Raw genomic sequence first — 18,392 nt, 5'->3', positions numbered from 1 at the left:
AGACATCAAGATCAGAGAGTATCTAAAAATATATTGTTTTGGGAGTAATTAGGGAAATGATTTTGTCAGCTTTTTTTCTAAACCCTTTATTTCTCATTATGGGGCCAGAAGAATATTTTCCAAGGGCCTTGTTTTATTTTTTCTGATAGTTCATTCCTGCACATTAAAATGTTTACCAGGTCTCCCTGATGGAGAAGGGATCCCTGATGTCCTCAGACTGCCCCCGGTTTACTGACCAGTGATTTGGCAACTACCTTCTCTTGAGTAAAAGTTGGAAAGCAGAGTGGTCATAGATCTAAGCTAGTACATTCAATGCTGTACTTAGCTTCTAGATCACATTTTACAGAACAAATCAGGGGAATATGGGGAGGGAAACAGGCTCTAGCCAGCATTTACCAAACAGGAATTGAAGGTAGCAACAGTTCCCTCAGCTTCCCGTTTTGTTTCTTCATAGCACTTACTATAGTTTATTGTTACGTATTTCTGGATTACAGACCAGTAGCTACCTAAAGGCAAGGATTATTTATAACCTTTTTCTTACTGAAAACAGGGAACTAGCATAGTGCTAACTACATAGTATGTGTAAAAAGAATAAATGATAGGTATTGAATCAGGTTCTGAATCTAGGTACTCCATAGCTAAATCTCCCAGCAAATGTCAAGTTGGTGCCACGAATAAAAGCAGTTTGTGAATGAAATCCCATATAAGAAAATAAGGGAAAATAGGCCAGGGGAGACTAATTTACCCTATTCATGGGATTCTACAGTTACAGTTGAGAGCAGCAAACAAAAGCTTCTGGCCAGAGGCTTTTTGCTTGTCAGTTAAACTACAAAATGCAGATCTGGTAGAGGCAATTTATATTTCTAGCATAGAAAATGGAACATACAAATAAACTGAAAAGAACAAAAAAAATTAAAAGGAAAATGGGGGTCAGGCACAGTGTCTCATGACTATAATCCAAGCATTTTGAGAGGCCGAGGCGGGAGGATTGCTTGAGGCTATGAATTCAAGACCGGGCTGGGCAACACAGCAAGATCCCATATCTACAAAAAAATTTAAAAATTAGCTGGGTATTTTTACTCACTGTGGTCCCTGCTACTCGGAAGGCTGAGGCAGGAGGATCCCTTGAACCCAAGAGTTTGAGGCTGTAGTAGGCTATGATTAAACCACTGTACTCCAGCCTGGGCAATAGAGCAAGACCTTGTCTGAAAAGAAAATGGGACAATTTGTAAAGCAATTGAATAAATAAAATGAATACAAAATTATGGATAAAGAAAACAAAATTAATCCAGAGTGAGAATATTATATAAACTCTACACACTGTGGGGTTTGGGAGACTTTCTTGAGATGGGACACGGTGGCAGTAAGATAACAAGAAGTAGATTCTAGAAAGGCACTGATGTAAAAAATATCAGGACTCATATTAATTTTCTGTGCTACAAAACACCACAAATTTAGCAGCTGAGAAACAACATATGCATTCATTACCTCACAGTGTCATTGGGTCAGGAGTCTGATACAGCCTAGTGGGGTGCTCTGCTCAGAATGTGGCAAGGCTGCAATCAGTGTGTCAGCCAGGCTGCCTTTTTTGAAAAATTCAGTTCCTTGTTGGTATAAGACTGAGGTCTGTGACTTGCTGGCTGAGAGCCAAGGATCATTCTCAGCTCATTGAGGCCTCCCTTAGGTCTTGACTTGTTGCTCCTTTCATAACATGGCAACTTACTTCTTTAAAGCCAGCAGGGGAATCTCCCTGACCTCAGAGAATGCCTCTGGCCTTCTTTGAAAGGGCTCATCTGATTAGGTCAGGACCAGCCAAGAAAAGCTTACTTTTGATTAGCTCTCAGAAACTTGATTAGGGACCCTGACCCTAATTAATCTACAGAATTCTCTTTGCATATAACATAATGTAATCATGGGAATGATAGCCTATCATATTTCTGGGTGCCATACAAGGGGAGGGTATTGTACCAGAGCATGTCATCTGAGAATTGTGTCTACCACAGGATATTATACTGAAGAGTAAGTTTTTCAGTACATTCTTATTTCTTCTTACAGTTGCTTAGAGAGTTCTCTCCTTTTCAGGGATTTATGCTTCCTCAATGTTAAATTTAAATAAATTATTAATAGATAGTGTCTAGTTTAAAATTTTTATAGTGTTAAGTTCTATTTTATAACCTTTGGTTAGAAATAATTGACTACACGTAAATCAATACGAATCTCAGTACTTATTCTTATTGAAGTCAACTTTTAAATTGAAATAGATGTTTGGGAGACTGTAGACAGATTGCACTGCTGCGGATATAGAGTCAGAGGAGCATATCTGCCTTCAATACCTGTGTAGTAGTGTAGGAGGAATCCTAGATTGATTCTAGTCAAACAAGTAACTATGACTTAAGACAAACTAAAGTTTCTGTCATGAGAGAAATTACTAGGTTATTATGTATATACATGTTAAAGTTTTATTAATCTAGCTCCTCAGTCTTTAACACTTCTCAGACACTATTAGTAGCTTTTACCACAAGAAAACAATGCTGACAATGAACATCTACTACGTGCAATCACAGACGTTTTAAGATTCTGTCCTCAAGATAACCTTTGTTAGGTAGACAAGCACCATCTCTTTTTAAACGAGGAAACAAAGCCATGTGCTTGTGCAAGCTCACTCAGCTGGTAAGCAGTAGACCCAGAGAATACGAATCCAGAAATTATGATTCTTCCATGGGTGTTTTGTTATCACTTGTTCTTAACATAATGTGACTTAAATGCTTATAAATATTTGCTTGAAGATGGAAGGGTAATAGTAGAGAAATAGGAATCATGCTGCTAATAAACAAGAAAACTCATAATTTTAAGACTAATCTTAATTTATTGGTAGATTTTATAGCACAGTCTCTTTCTAACACGGTCACCCACAAAAGTTGTCTCACAACCTAGAGCAAATGTAAGCAAAAGAAAGTTATTTATACATTTTTTCTCATCTATAGCTTTCTCAAGTAAGAAGTAGAATTTTGGCCGGGCGCGGTGGCTCAGGTCTGTAATCCCAGCACTTTGGGAGGCCGAGACGGGCGGATCACGAGGTCAGGAGATCGAGACCATCCTGGCTAACATGGTGAAACCCCGTCTCTACTAAAAAATACAAAAAACTAGCCGGGTGAGGTGGTGGGCGCCTGTAGTCCCAGCTCCTTGGGAGGCTGAGGCAGGAGAATGGCGTAAACCCGGGAGGCGGAGCTTGCAGTGAGCCCAGATCGTGCCACTGCACTCCAGCCCGGGTGACAGAGCGAGACTCCGTCTCAAAAAAAAAAAAAAAAAAGAAGTAGAATTTTTAAACTGAGAGAAGTTAGTAAGACAGCTCCAGTTATTTGTCCACAATGCTAAGGAGAACCAAAGGTTTCCAAACTGATGGAATGTGTGATTTACATATTTCCTGTTTTTCAACAGATGCTGTGTAGCATTTCTATGCATATATAACTAACACCGGAAATATGTTTTCAAGATTGTAGATTTTAAATATTGTTTAATCAAAATGTTATATTTTAATAAAGTACAGGTCATTTAATTTACTGCCTCCATAATTTCAGTATTTCTTCATTTAATACATTTTTATATTGTCGAAGTTGAAAGTTACGGATGCATGTCTTTTAGAAGAATATATTTATTGACTTGGTGTTTCCTCAGTGGAGGCACATTTATAGTGTCAGGATCTGCCAGGTAGAAAAATTAGACAGAAATCTGGTGGCATACAAGTATAACAAATGAGAGAAGCCACCTAAGTATTCCAGTAAGAAGAACAGAACAAAGAAGTCTTCCTGAAGGAGGAATACTAAGCGGCCCTTTAAAGACGAGACAGATTTCAGCAGAAAGAAACACCATGTGTAGAGTCATCCATGTAAAAATGGCAGGCAGGTTTGGGGAATGGCAGGCAGGTTATGATGCCTGACCGCAACACAAATTGAAGCCTAAGCTTAGAGAGCCTTATTATCCACAAACATTTGAGCTTTATTCTATTGGAATGAAGAACCCATGAAGGGCTTTGATTAAGGGAATAACTGGTCAGTGTTGTTTTACGAAGTTGTATAAAAGGTGGAATAAAGGTAGGGAAAGATTGACGGGAGAGAGAGGGTTATTGTAATAGTCTTAATGAGATAATGAGGGTTTGCATTAAGAGAGTGGCTGAAAGGAATGAAAATGAGAAACATTATGTAATTTGCAGAACCTGACAATTGATTGGACATAGAGAATGAATAAATAGGGAAGGAGATGGATTCAAGCTTGAATATTAGACAGGAAGATTTCCAGGTTTAAAGAAACTAAGAGTTTACTTTTAGATATTAATTATTAGGTTCTTTTGAGACAATTCATGAACAAATTTCATGGAACAAATTTCATAAACAGTTTCCTAAAATTCTGTAGAACTATGCTTTTAGATTATAAGGTAAAATATAGCCAAATAGTTTTTTTCACCACAGCATACTTTTTATGTTGCCAGAACATAGTTTAATCTGAAGTATATCAAGTTCTAGTTTTGAATCTATGATCTGAAATATTCACATTTAATAATATGCACTTACATATACAAATACATATATAATGATGGTATAGTTTCTAGAAATTGTGTTTTAAATATAGTGTTAATACTTAAGTAACATGTTTCATGTTCATCTTACTTTATACTTTAGCTACATCTTTTGCTATTTCTAATTGGAATTTTTAACAAAGAAAAATTTGTCCCCCTCTGAGAGATTTCAGTATCATTTTGTCTAATTGTACCTTATGTTAAGGTACCACATTATAAGCTTCTTTGGAATAATAAAATAGTAATGCAAATACCCTCTTAAGCAGCTCTGAGTTGTTATGCCATTATAGTTTGGTGACATTCTGCTGACTATAGATTGGTGAATGAGAAGGGCTAACGTTAAGATGGTTTCTTTTACACTCCTTCATAAAAACATTACTATTATGTCAGTTAGCAAAATGTTTATGCTATTAAAAATTCAAAATGTAAGGAGTTTAGTGCATTTCTATCTCAACATTAGAAACAGGAATTTTCAACAATCAATCAAGTGCATGAAACTGAGCGAGTTTGTTTGCACGCTATTTATTTGAACTAAATCTCTAACAAGCCTCGTCTGCTAATTGGACTTAACATTTATGTTGCTAAATGAGAAGCATTTTGGCTGCTATATAGGATGGTAAGACCTACCCAGTGGAATAAACAGCTAACATCTGTTATCCTGTCCTGCTCCAGCTTGGCTTTTCCCAGTTAAGTACTACATCAGCCCTGAAGTCGAGGTTATCAAATATGTGAATCTCTGGCTCACCTATTTATGTGTGAAGGTAAAGAAATAGTGCATCATCAGTCAGGACCAGCCAACCAAAAGATATTGAGTACAGCTGGTTCACTTTGTTTTAACTTTGCAAGCCCTACTACTATAAGCAAAATCTAATAGAGGTTAAGATTTTTGTAAAGTTCGTATAATAACTATAATTAATTTCAGTTCTCTTTAATATTTTCCTAGCTGTAGACTTTTATGCTGATAATTGTTAGATTAAATGTAGTTACTTTTATAATATATTTATATTTATTTTCTTTTTTAAAAAAAGAAGCTAAATTTGGATTTGGCTGGACTTCGGAAAGAAAAAGAAGATTTACTAAAGAAATTGGAGTCCTCATCTGAAATCACAAGTTTGGCAGAAGAAGTTTCCCAAGTAATATTTCCACGGACACAAGTTACATCACTTGGTCCTTCAAGGAGCATGGATTTGGAAATGAAGCAATTACAGTGTAAATTAAAGGTGATTATAAAGTTTAGTAAGCATGAAAACATGTACTATGCTTGAATCCTGCAAGACATACTTATATGAACACCAATTTTTTCTAATAAAGGTAAATTATGGTATAGATAATCCAAAATTATTAATATTGCCATCATCATTAATTTTTAGCCTGGTAGATTCTTATCTGGTAATGAATACTACCATTCTCTGAAAAAGACAAGACACCATGAAATCCTAATTTAGAAGCTGATGTAAACTGGCCAATATCTGCTACTCTAATACTTCTTTCTGCCCCCACACCTCCCTCCAGCTGAACAGAATCCTTTCAGACATGTAATATGTCAACATAAATAGAATTGCTTTTCTCTACATACTTCCAGCAAGTTGAACTTGAGAGTGAAACCAACCCACTTTTGCTCTCTGCTTCTTCTCCGTCCCGCTTATCTCCTGCTTCTCTGTCTCCAACCAACAACCAAATTAAAATAGTAGGACGTATGTAGAAAAAAAGCAATGAGAGGAAAAAAAAAAAAAAGGCATCTAAGACCAAGCAAAACTGTCAGCAACTTAAAAGTAAGGCTATCCTTAGTTTAAGTAGAATTACCTTGTAAGAAATAGGATTTGTGAGTGAGTTTTAATTGGAAAGTTCATTTTTATGCTTCTTAAGCCCATTTATTCCTCACATATTTAAATATTTTCTTCAGTGGGGATTGCTAGCTAGAAGCTAAAAAGGGCAGTGTATATGGGACCATTGCTATAATGTGAGTCACTAGAAAGAAAATCCTGATTGTAAATGCACAGAGTGCATTAGAAATGAAATAATCATCCCTGTTAGGAGGGTACTGGAATACCATGTTGAATTGTCAAATAGACTCCTCGTTGTTTTCAATCCCAAATAGGATATGTGCACCCTTCAATAATATATCTTTTAGTGCAGATTTACTCATAGGATAAATAGGGTAAAACTTAAAATAAATGAGTTTATTATTGCTTGAAAATAATTTGCTTTATTAATAGTAACCAAATATGCAAACTAGCATTGGGATTCTTCTTGAATACCATCTTTTTTAGACAGTTTTTATGTGTAAAACTTGGATCAGTCACAACATTTTATAATCTTAAATAACTTATAAAATACTAGAAATGTGACGGAAAAAGTGTTATGCAATTTTGGGGCATGAACCTTAAAATGTGTCTCTGAAAATGAGGGATAAAATGTGTAAACTGAACATTTCAGTGTTAAGGTTTCATATAGAGAAGATAAAATCATTGCGATATTCCTTGATCTTATCTATCACATAGACTTTAATTCTTACTTCTGTGATTCTTCGTGTATTTAAGTCCTCATGATTCTAACTTTGTTTTTCACCAAGATAAAATAGAGTGCTAGATCCAGTATTGTCTAATCTGACTTCTAAAAGACATAGTTTTAAGTTGATTTATACATAAATCGTAATTTATGATTTTTACATAAACAGTTTTTCATTGATTTATATTTTACTTATTTTACTTACTACAAATGGTCTAATAATTTTTGGTAATAATAGATCCATATGAGTGTCTGTAAGTTCTTTGTATTATGATTTTTCATGGCGTAAGTTTTTACCCACATACAGGTCTCTCTCTTGGTTTGGAGGAATGTATGAATCAGAAAGAGAGCTAAAGCAATTAGTTTGAATTGATTGTCCATAATCTAACCTAGAGTCTTGGAACACTGACCAAACTGCATAGGGACAAAAAGGATAAATTTTTACTTTTGTCTTGTTTCATGTTTTCATATAGAAATTTCCTAGAAGACCAAGTATCTTTAAGTGTATAATTACTACTAAAAATTTTTGTTTTGATTCTAGTTTCTAGAGATTCCATAACAAAATACCACAGACTGGTTGTCTTAAACAGCGAACGTATATATTATTCTCATGGTTCTGAAGGCTAGAAGTCTAAGATCAAGGTGTCAACAGGTTTCATTTCTTTTGAGGCCTCTCTCCTTGGTTTGTAGATGGCTGTCTTCTCCCTGTGTCTTTACATGGTCTTCCCTCTATGTGTCTTTGTGTCCTCATTTCCCTGCTTATAAAGACACCACTCAGACTGAATTAGATTCCACCCTAATAACCTCATTTTACCTGAATTACCTGTTTAAAGGCCTTATCTCCAAATACAGTCACATTCTAAAGTATTGGGGGTTCGGTGAGAACTTCAACATACTAATTTGTTTAGAGGAAATAGAATTTAGCTCATTCCAGATATCAAACTGATTATATAGTGATTTTTTAATCAGTAACTTATTTTCTACTTAATGTTTTTAGACTTAATTGAGAAAATTGGCTAGATTTGAATATACTAAAGGTTTATACACACCTTTTCTGTACTATGCAGTTAATATTACACTTTTCTGTATAATTTTATATATGTTTTTCTGATGTCTGTGGTTCATTTACAGTTGAGAAAACTGAGACACAGAAAGAATAAGTTACTTGTCCAAGATCACACAGGTACTGTATATAGAGCCAAGATTAGAACTCAAACCTTCTGGCTCCGTAGTCCATGCTCCTAATCATTATACTATGCAAATTTTAAAAAAATATTCAATAAACTTTGTATAGGAAAGCTGTAACAGGGATGACTTTTTACCATTGTGACTTTTTGATGTATATGTTTTACACCAGATTTTAAGTCATGTTACAGATAAATATTGTATAGTAGGGAATGGAAAAGGGACAAAAGACCTGGGTTTCAATCAGTTTTTGGCCATTAACTTCTCGTCAACCTGGTCAAGGAAATTACTTAACTTTTCTAGAAGTCTAAAGCAGGGATACCTTTCTACCCATCTGATAAAAATTTTTGAGGATCAAATGAAATAGCTATTAGATTTAGAGATCTTGACCAAAGTGTATCTCACCCTGGCATTGTTTTATTTATTATAAATTGCTTTTCTCTCAATTCTCCAAGTCAGAGTTAACAGTATTTTCAGCCACATAAAATATAGCCTTAAGTCTAAAAACAGAAAAGAATCAACCAGTTATCTTAATATCCACTTAATTCATTCCATTGAAGATACTCTCGGGCTTTATTTACTGCCTGTATCTTTTATTTTAAATAACAATTCTAAGTTTATTTTACTTCTCAGCAGAAAATACCTTCAGTGCAGCACACTAGAAGTATGCATATTAAGGGGCAGGATGATTGTTTTTAGACAGGAATAATGACACAAGCAAAAAATTACAACCAACAGATTGACAGAGGAAAAAAAAGGCAATATGAAAATGTTAAGGTAAATACAAAATTAGAAAACCACAGTCTGGGACCATTTAGAGGAGGGATAAGTAGACATTTATATCACAGTAATCCCTAAAACCATCACTATATTATAGTATAGTGATAATATAATACGTATTAGTATATCATATATAATTTATAGTGATAATATTTATAATATAATATCACTATATTAACATGTCACTATTAGCTTAGTATAATCATGGATGTTCATATTTCTAACTGAATGAACAATCATCAGAGAAAGAATTGAAAATTAATGATTAAAGCAAACGCTTCAATTATTTGATAAATTGACTAGTGTGGAACATATTCAAGCAGTGCTGGAAATAAGACACTGTATATCACTGTAAACATGCAAACTATGGTAGAAATTTTGATTGCATTATACACACATTAGATCAAAACATAACTTTCAAAAGAGTTACCATGCTGAAGTAGCTTTGAGTTTTTAAGAAAAATTAACGTTTCATGTAAAAATTAAAATTATCTCAAATATTCTGTTTGTATGTTATATCCATGAGATATTTAAAGTCAGTCTGAAGAATTACATTTACCTTGGGTAACTAAAGTTTAATCTTTTCAAACTCAAATTATTTTTAGCATGAGTCAAACATCCAAATCTAGGAATAGTTGTAATAGAAACAATTTATTGTAGTTTAGAAATATTAGCTAAATAACTACTCCAAATATTTTAAAAGCTATTATATTTTATTTATATTCATTTAATACTTTTAAAACTTAACAAATGGATTAATGTGAATATGTCAACATTATCTTGAATGTGGAAAAACTAAAATACTGAAAAGACTAAGTGATGTCTTAGATTACACATTTAGTTGGAACTACAGTCAAAATTGAAAGGTATTCTAACACTGTAGTTACCACCTCTGGTACCTAGGCTGTACTGACAACAAATACCACAGAACTGTTTTGCTCTGAAAAACTAATAATTGTTTACAAATAATTTAATAAGTAGTGTTATTAATAACTTAAGGATTGAGTATTCATGAGGTTTTCTATGAGTTATCATTATTCTCTAACAAACTATCCCAAAGTATCATGGCTTAAAACAACAGTTTATTATTTCTTATGATTTTGTTGGTTGACTGGGAAGTTCCTGTTGGTCTCTTCTGGGCAGCCTCATATTCCTGGATTTTTTCAAACCGAAGGTTTCCCTAGTTGGAAGATACGAAATAGCCTCACTCATAGATCGGACAATTGATCTACTACCTGTCAGCTGTAGTATCTTGGTACACTTCCACATGATACATCAACTGCAAGGTGATCCTGGAGCAGCATTCCAAGAAGGCAAAGAGAGAAGCCATAAAGCTTTAAGGCCTGGGAACTGAAATTTACACAATTCATTTCTGCTGCATTCTTTTTTTTTTTTAAACCATTTTTTTTTTATTTTTTTTTTACCAAGTCTTCAGAAATTTTTCTTTTTTCTTTTTATTTATTTATTTATTTATTTTTATTATACTTTAAGTTCTAGGGTACATGTGCATAACATGCAGGTTTGTTACATATGTATACTTGTACCATGTTGGTGTGCAACACCCATCAACTCGTCAGCACCCATCAATTCATCATTTATATCATGTATAACTCCCCAATGCAGTCCCTCCCCCCTCCCCCCTCCCCATGATAGGCCCCAGTGTGTGATGTTCCCCTTCCCGAGTCCAAGTGATCTCATTGTTCAGTTCCCACCTATGAGTGAGAACAAGGCTACAGTAACCAAAACAGCATGGTACTGGTACCAAAACAGAGATATAGACCAATGGAACAGAACAGAGTCCTCAGAAATAATACCACACATCTACAGCCGTCTGATCTTTGACAAACCTGAGAGAAACAAGAAATGGGGAAAGGATTCCCTATTTAATAAATGGTGCTGGGAAAATTGGCTAGCCATAAGTAGAAAGCTGAAACTGGATCCTTTCCTTACTCCTTATACGAAGATTAATTCAAGATGGATTAGAGACTTAAATGTTAGACCTAATACCATAAAAACCCTAGAAGAAAATCTAGGTAGTACCATTCAGGACATAGGCATGGGCAAGGACTTCATGTCTAAAACACCAAAAGCAACGGCAGCAAAAGCCAAAATTGACAAATGGGATCTAATTAAACTAAAGAGCTTCTGCACAGCGAAAGAAACTACCGTCAGAGTGAACAGGCAAACTACAGAATAGGAGAACATTTTTGCAATCTACTCATCTGACAAAGGGCTAATATCCAGAATCTACAAAGAACTCAAACAAATGTACAAGAAAAAAACAAACAACCACATCAAAAAGTGGGGAAAGGATATGAACAGACATTTCTCAAAAAAAGACATTCATACAGCCAACAGACACATGAAAAAATGCTCATCATCACTCGCCATCAGAGAAATGCAAATCAAAACCACAATGAGATACCATCTCACACCAGTTAGAATGGCAATCATTAAAAAATCAGGAAACAACAGGTGTTGGAGAGGATGTGGAGAAATAGGAACACTTTTACACTGTTGGTGGGATTGTAAACTAGTTCAACCATTATGGAAAACAGTATGGCAATTCCTCAAGGATCTGCTGCATTCTTTTGGGCAAAGCAAGTCAGAAGCCAGACTACATTCAGAGGGTTGGGAAATGGATTCCCCTGCTTGATGAGCAGCAAAGCGTTTGTGACCATAGTTAGTCTAAGATGTTAGTAAATCTAGTATTTGTTTTAAGTGATCTTTTTAAATCATTAAAATTCTTAGTTATTCACATATTTACATTATACTAGGACAATTCACATTTCCTGTAAATGTATTTTGGATACATACTCTTTGCCATTCTTACATGATTGTGTTTCTCTATAGTTTGGCATGTTATATAAAAGTTTTAGTATTACTATAGTATTTCTATTAGAGCATATAAAATAAAGCATATAAAATATTAAAATATTCATTTTAATTATTGTTTACCGTAATTATTGTAAATGTATTCTTCTTCTTTAGAATGGCACTTATTTTTATGCTGCTTTAGACCAAGGTTGAAAAGTATATTTAAATTTATTTCTATTTTTAATCTAGAATGCAACTAATGAACTCACTAAACAGTCATCAAATGTGAAGTCTTTGAAATTTGAACTCCTAGCAAAAGAAGAACACATAAAGGAAATGCATGAAAAGTATGGTCTTTGTATTTCTAGCCATTGTATTTGGTGCCACCTAGTGGCATCCAACTCTATTAAACGTGCCCCGAGAAACTGCTAATGTTAATGTTTTCCTTCCCTAGTTCATATTTAAACCTACATCAGATGAAAGTTTAAGGAATACTATGTATAGCATGATTAATGGCAAGCTATTTAGTTTTTTTATTAGAATAAGGATGAAGTTAAATTTCCCTTATTAAACATATTTAATTTTGAATAAATACAAATTAATGGCTTTGAGACTATGAATGAAAAACTTTACAATGTGGCAGTTATTTGACCCCCCCAAATATATAGATTAGTATTTGTATTGGATTTAATGCCTAAACTTATGAAGCTAAGTTGTGAAAAGGAAAGTTTTGTTTGTGTTTAAAATAACTGGAGGTTATGAAAGTTTGTACTTTTTGTGTTTATCAGTAAAAAGATTTTAAATGCTGTATCCCACCGAATCAAAATTATTTTCATTCTGTATCTTTCAAAGCTACACTATTGCTTAGAAATAGTAAGATGTTTAGATAGAATTACAGTTGTCTCAGATACATTTAAGATATATGTATCTCACAAACACACCTGTAGACCTCATTATAAGTGAAGAGCACTTAGAAGTGATATGAGTAGATAAAAGTCTTAGACAAAAAAGTTGGTTAATTTTTTAACTGACAATATTTTGAAGTTTATTTATTAATTAAGAGTAAGTCTTGCTTATTGTTTAACAGGGCTTTCGATTAACACTCTTTGAATTCTGGCTTCCCTACCTACTAGGCCTATGCCTAAATTCAATAATAGTAAATTAGGTTCTTTTGAGGAAAAATGAGCTAATACACGTAAAGCACTTATAACAGTGACTGGAACATTGTAAGTCTTCGATACATGTTAGCTATTGTCATTCTTATTTTAGTAGCAGTAGCAGCAGCAGCAGTAGTGGTTCTCATGGCATCTACCATTTTATACTTAATATTTCATCAACTTGTGCTAAACAGATGTGTGGATTGAACCTCAAATTATATTAAATTAGAAGGTACTATGGCTAATTTAGTTTCATTACAAGAATTTACATTTGTTTATTGAAGTATTAGATTTTTTCTTATTGTTATGCTTTTGACTATCTCTATGTATCACTTTGATTTTTCACAGCAATGTAAAAATGTAATTTAAATGAAATACCTCTAAGTTTTCATAAGTGTTATTAAGTTTTTTCATTTCTTATATTTTTTGTTTTAATACATATATGTAATTGTATAATTACCAAGACACAACTATAGATTTTACAAGTGCTCAAAATATTAAAAGAACAATATCTTATCCAATGCAATTCATTTTACTAATTTACAGTGTCAATATCACATAGCATTTAAAAATTAACAGTAGGTATAATATTGGATAAAATGTAAGATATCACCACTGTTAAGGTATTTTCTGTCACTCTTGATGTCACCTTTTTTTTTTCAAGGATGTCTCGAATGGAGAGGGATATAACTATGAAAAGACATTTGATAGAGGACTTGAAATTTCGACAGAAAGTAAATTTGGAAAGTAATGAGAGTTTTAGTGAAATGTTACAAAATCTTGATAAAAAGGTATCAATTTTTATCTTAACTGACACTAAAAATATCACTTCCTGTTGTATTTACTCTCTTACCACAAATATTTAGTCCTAATAAATGTATAGAAAATATTCATAGGATATATATTTACTGTTACAAAGGAACACTCTTTGCTCTGAAAGTACATTATTTATTTTAAAATTCAAGTCTCTAAAACCTCATACATAATATGGCCACACATTCTGTTTCTATTTATAAATATCCCATGAGAAGATTAAAAATCCTCAGTATTTCTAGAATACATATTACTTTTTATTCAGTATTTCATTTTATTTAAAACTATAATTTGTGATAGAATCAAGCTTACATTTCTTAGTGAAAACTTGATTACCCATAACTATCAGAAGTTCTTTAAAAATGTATTTTCTTCTTGGATACCCTTCATGCATTTTACATGGGAAGGGAGTTGTACGTACAAAGGGAGTTGTAGTTAAAGTAGTTATGTAATATATGACCCCAAACTAGAAGGTTTTTGTTTTTGTTTTTGTTTTAAAAAAGGTGCTATTTTCACAACTCATAAAGCACCCTGTGCTTTGGCATTCACTAAATGTTATCCACACCTGAGAGAACATCTCCTTTACTTTCCTTGTTGAAAATGATAATTTAAGTATCTGTTAGGGCAAATGGATTTAAGAAAGAAACTTTTACATGAGCATTACGAATCCATATGGATTTTCTTTCTCTTCTCTTCCATACCGCCGTGCAAGTTAAAATCACTTCCTATAGGCTTTTTCAATGTTATCCTTTCAATTTTGCTATTTTTTTAACTTCAATAATAACTTCCTACATAGCCGTGGAATCTTTATATAAGTAACATTTATATTTAGTGGCATTAAACTGAAAAACTACTTTTTCTGTTATGCTTTGAGATACATATTATATATCTTATATCTTATAAATAAGCAATATATATACTATTATTTTATTTCATCAAAAAGAGTATATAATACTTATTTTAGAGAATACAATGGAAAGTTAACTATAACTTGGTTTGTTTCAGAATCAGAACAATCATCTCCTGCCTTAGGAAGTTTAAGTTAGTAATTAATGGATATGTAGTTAACATTAATATTGTGTTATTGGGTGCAAGGATATACATACCAGTATTCATTTAGTTTGTGTGCAATTTTGGTTTTTGTTTTTTTTGTTTTTTTTGTTTTTTTTGAGACGGAGTCTCGCTCTGTCGCCCGGGCTGGAGTGCAGTGGCCGGATCTCAGCTCACTGCAAGCTCCGCCTCCGGGGTTCAGGCCGTTCTCCTGCCTCAGCCTCCCGAGTAGCTGGGACTACAGGCGCCCGCCACCTCACCCGGCTAGATTTTTGTATTTTTTAGTAGAGACGGGGTTTCACCGTGTTAGCCAGGATGGTCTCGATCTCCTGACCTCGTGATCCGCCCGTCTCGGCCTCCCAAAGTGCTGGGATTACAGGCTTGAGCCACCGTGCCCAGCCCAATTTTGGTTTTTGTTACTGATTTAAGGATTGTTACTTTCATTCATAATAAGAGTTCTGTAAGTATAATACTTGAATTTGATAGCGTTATGAGAAAATAAATGGAAGTAGACTCATTCACTCATTTAGTTTCTGCTGGAACAAATACAGTATATTACTAGAATGCCTTTAACAATAATAATTACCTTTATGCTTTTAATGTAGGTAAAGACATTAACTGAAGAATGTTCCAACAAGAAGATATCAATTGATTCACTAAAGCAAAGACTTAATGTTGCTGTAAAAGAAAAGTCACAGTATGAACAGATGTATCAGAAATCTAAAGAGGAGTTAGAAAAAAAGGTATGCTTTTAAAAAGATCATTTTAGCTTAGAGATGGAATATAATGGTGTTTGTTTCATTGTTAACATTGTTGATTTTTTTCCTTCCCCAAACCACAAGCTAGTTAAACACTTCAAATAAGTGCAAAGAGGATTTGTATCTCTACATGAAACACTAAACATTTGTTTAACATTAAAGATATTTCTGTATTAGAGAAAACAGGTTTTGTTTGTCTTGGTAGTTTTTAAGAAATGAAAACTATTATTGAACACTGGTATTTATACAAGTAGATATAAATTTTGTACCCACTTAAACTTTCAAACTAAATGTTTCCATGTTATGTAGGGCATCTTTGGGGTCTAAAATAGCTTCCATGCTTTTAATTATTTATAATCTTTAAAAATCATAAACTAATTTTGATGATAAGTATATGAGAATGTGTACTTAGGATGTTTTACTGAAAATTAATGAAAATAATCATTAATTTTACCCAAATAATAAATACATATATAGAGAGAATAATAAAATATTTTCCTTATTTGACATGTATAACTAACTCTTCCAAATCTGTTTATAAAATATCTTTTATTTTATGACTGCTGATCTTTTGCAGGATCTCAAGCTTACTCTCCTAGTATCAAGAATAAGTGAGACTGAATCTGCAATGGCAGACATTGAAACAGCAGCATCTAAGCAGCTTCAAGGATTAGCATTGCAAAGTGAACAGGTTCTAGAAGGTGCACAGAAGACATTGCTGTTAGCCAGTGAAAAAGTGGAAGAGTTCACCAAATTCGTGAAGGTTAGAATTACTTGTCATTTACTAACTTGTACTTTACTTTAGGCAGAGTAGGCAGTAGCTTACTTGAGATGATTTAGGGAATAAAGTTTCTTTCTGCTTTCGTAACACACAAAACATCTTCTCCTACCCTATTTATCACATTGCTAATAATTCCTCCATAAAGAATTTATTTTTATAGTTTGAATTTAAAATTTTCTACCATCTAAATATTTCTTTCTTAATATCTATTTAGTTATGAAATGGTAGTAGTCAAGTCATCTGGACAGGTTTTAAGTCGAAAGAATTAAGCCATTGCCGCTCTACTCTCCTTTTGAAAATTGTTCAAGCAAGAACAACCAGAAACTTGCTCAGTGTTCAGTGATGCTAAGAGACATCTGAAGCCCAGGCCACAAACTGTCAAGACATTCGGTAGACAGAGGAATGGCACATGACAAGCAGAACAAAGAAGACAAACTCAAGTATCTGCAGAGGTGTACCATCTAGAAATTATCTAAAAGCTGAAGAGCCCTAGAAAGCCTTCATTCCCCTAGACTTAGAAGTTAATAACATTTTATGCCACTATTAAGAGTACACCACTTAGAGGAAATTCCTTACTTTGCTTCTTTGGAAATCATAGATACCTTGGGAGTTTTCTCATTTTAAAAATATCTACAAAATGAATTGATAAAACATTTTATCTCCTTTATCTCTTTTAATGAATATTTCAACTGGTGTGAAGTCAAGCCAATAATGCTTGCCTCTGAGGAGCCTAAATGATTGCAAAGTATTAATTTTAGTAAATGTAATTTACCTTTTCTAGATTCAAAACATTTTTTCTAAATGCTTGTTGAATTCACTGTTTAACTTATAGTGAACACTTTCATTAAATATTGTGACTTATACACTGCTGGTGGGAATGTAAATTAGTTCAGCCACTGTGGAAAGCAGTTTGGAAATTCTCAAAAAGTGAAAAACAGAACTACTATTTGACCCAGCAATCGCATTATTGGGTACATAACCAGAATAATAGAAATCCTTCTATCATAAAGACACATGCATGCGTATGTTCATTGCGGCACTGTTAACAATAGCAAAGATATGGAATCAACCTAAATGCCCATCAACAATAGACTAGATTAAGAAATTGTGGTACATATACACCATAGGATACTACACAGCCATAGAGAAGAATGAGATCAAGTCCCTTGCAGCAACTTGAATGGAGCTGGAGGCCATTATCCTAAGTGAACTAACACACGAAGAAAAAACCAACACCACATGTTCTCACTTATAAGTGGAAGCTAAACATTGAGTGCACATGGACACAAAGAAGAGAACAATAGACATCGGGGCCTACTTGAGGGTGAGGGTGGGAGGAGGGTGAGAATTGAAAAACTACCTACTGGGTACTATGTTTATTGCCTGGGTGATGAAATAATATGTACATCAAACCCCTGCAACACAAAGTTTATCTACAGAACCAACCTGCACATGTATCCCTGTAACTAAAATAAAAGCTATATATATATAGTCATTATTTTACTCATGAGGTAGAACCATTTTTATTATGAGTATTACCTTCATAAACCTTGGTTTTTGTTTTATATTCAACTTAGCATTTTGTTTGTGGAGCTTTTGGCTAAGATATGAAATATGAAATATGTAATTATGAGATTTATTCAAAATACTAATCATTGTTTTTCCTTGAAATACTCTTTGAATGTGGCACTTTAAAAAAGAAGGATGAATGAGAATCAGAAGTTTTCACAATAGAAAAATTAATTTCATGACTGTATATCTGATTATCATATTCTAGATGAAGTTTCATGACTTCCATAATAAGGTAAATGGGTATATTTCTCCATACAAAGTAGTTTAGCAAAAATTATCTTTAAGAAACTTTTCTTTTTTTTATTTTTTAAATTAATTTATTTATTTTTATTATACTTTAAGTTCTAGGGTACATGTGCATAACGTGCAGGTTTGTTACATATGTATACTTGTGCCAT

The 18,392-nt window shown here is 33.4% G+C and overlaps 1 protein-coding gene across 3 annotated transcripts in view; it reads left to right on the top strand.

Annotated features, from left to right (window-relative positions):
• Nucleotides 1-18,392, top strand: part of CNTLN (centlein, centrosomal protein) — a 389,383-nt gene that overhangs the window by 323,894 nt on the left and 47,097 nt on the right. For all 3 annotated transcript variants that reach the window (XM_011930370.1, XM_011930371.1, XM_011930372.1), the window contains exons 19-23: nucleotides 5,602-5,793; nucleotides 12,113-12,210; nucleotides 13,685-13,811; nucleotides 15,489-15,626; nucleotides 16,219-16,404. In XM_011930370.1, coding sequence (XP_011785760.1) covers nucleotides 5,602-5,793; nucleotides 12,113-12,210; nucleotides 13,685-13,811; nucleotides 15,489-15,626; nucleotides 16,219-16,404 — 741 coding nt within the window. The remainder of the gene's footprint in view (nucleotides 1-5,601; nucleotides 5,794-12,112; nucleotides 12,211-13,684; nucleotides 13,812-15,488; nucleotides 15,627-16,218; nucleotides 16,405-18,392) is intronic.

Source organism: Colobus angolensis, unplaced genomic scaffold, assembly GCF_000951035.1.
Source record: "Colobus angolensis palliatus isolate OR3802 unplaced genomic scaffold, Cang.pa_1.0 Scaffold86, whole genome shotgun sequence".
Classification (NCBI taxonomy): domain Eukaryota; kingdom Metazoa; phylum Chordata; class Mammalia; order Primates; family Cercopithecidae; genus Colobus; species Colobus angolensis.
The sequence above is the reverse complement of the archived record's forward strand: the minus strand, read 5'-3'. Positions and strand labels throughout refer to the sequence as shown.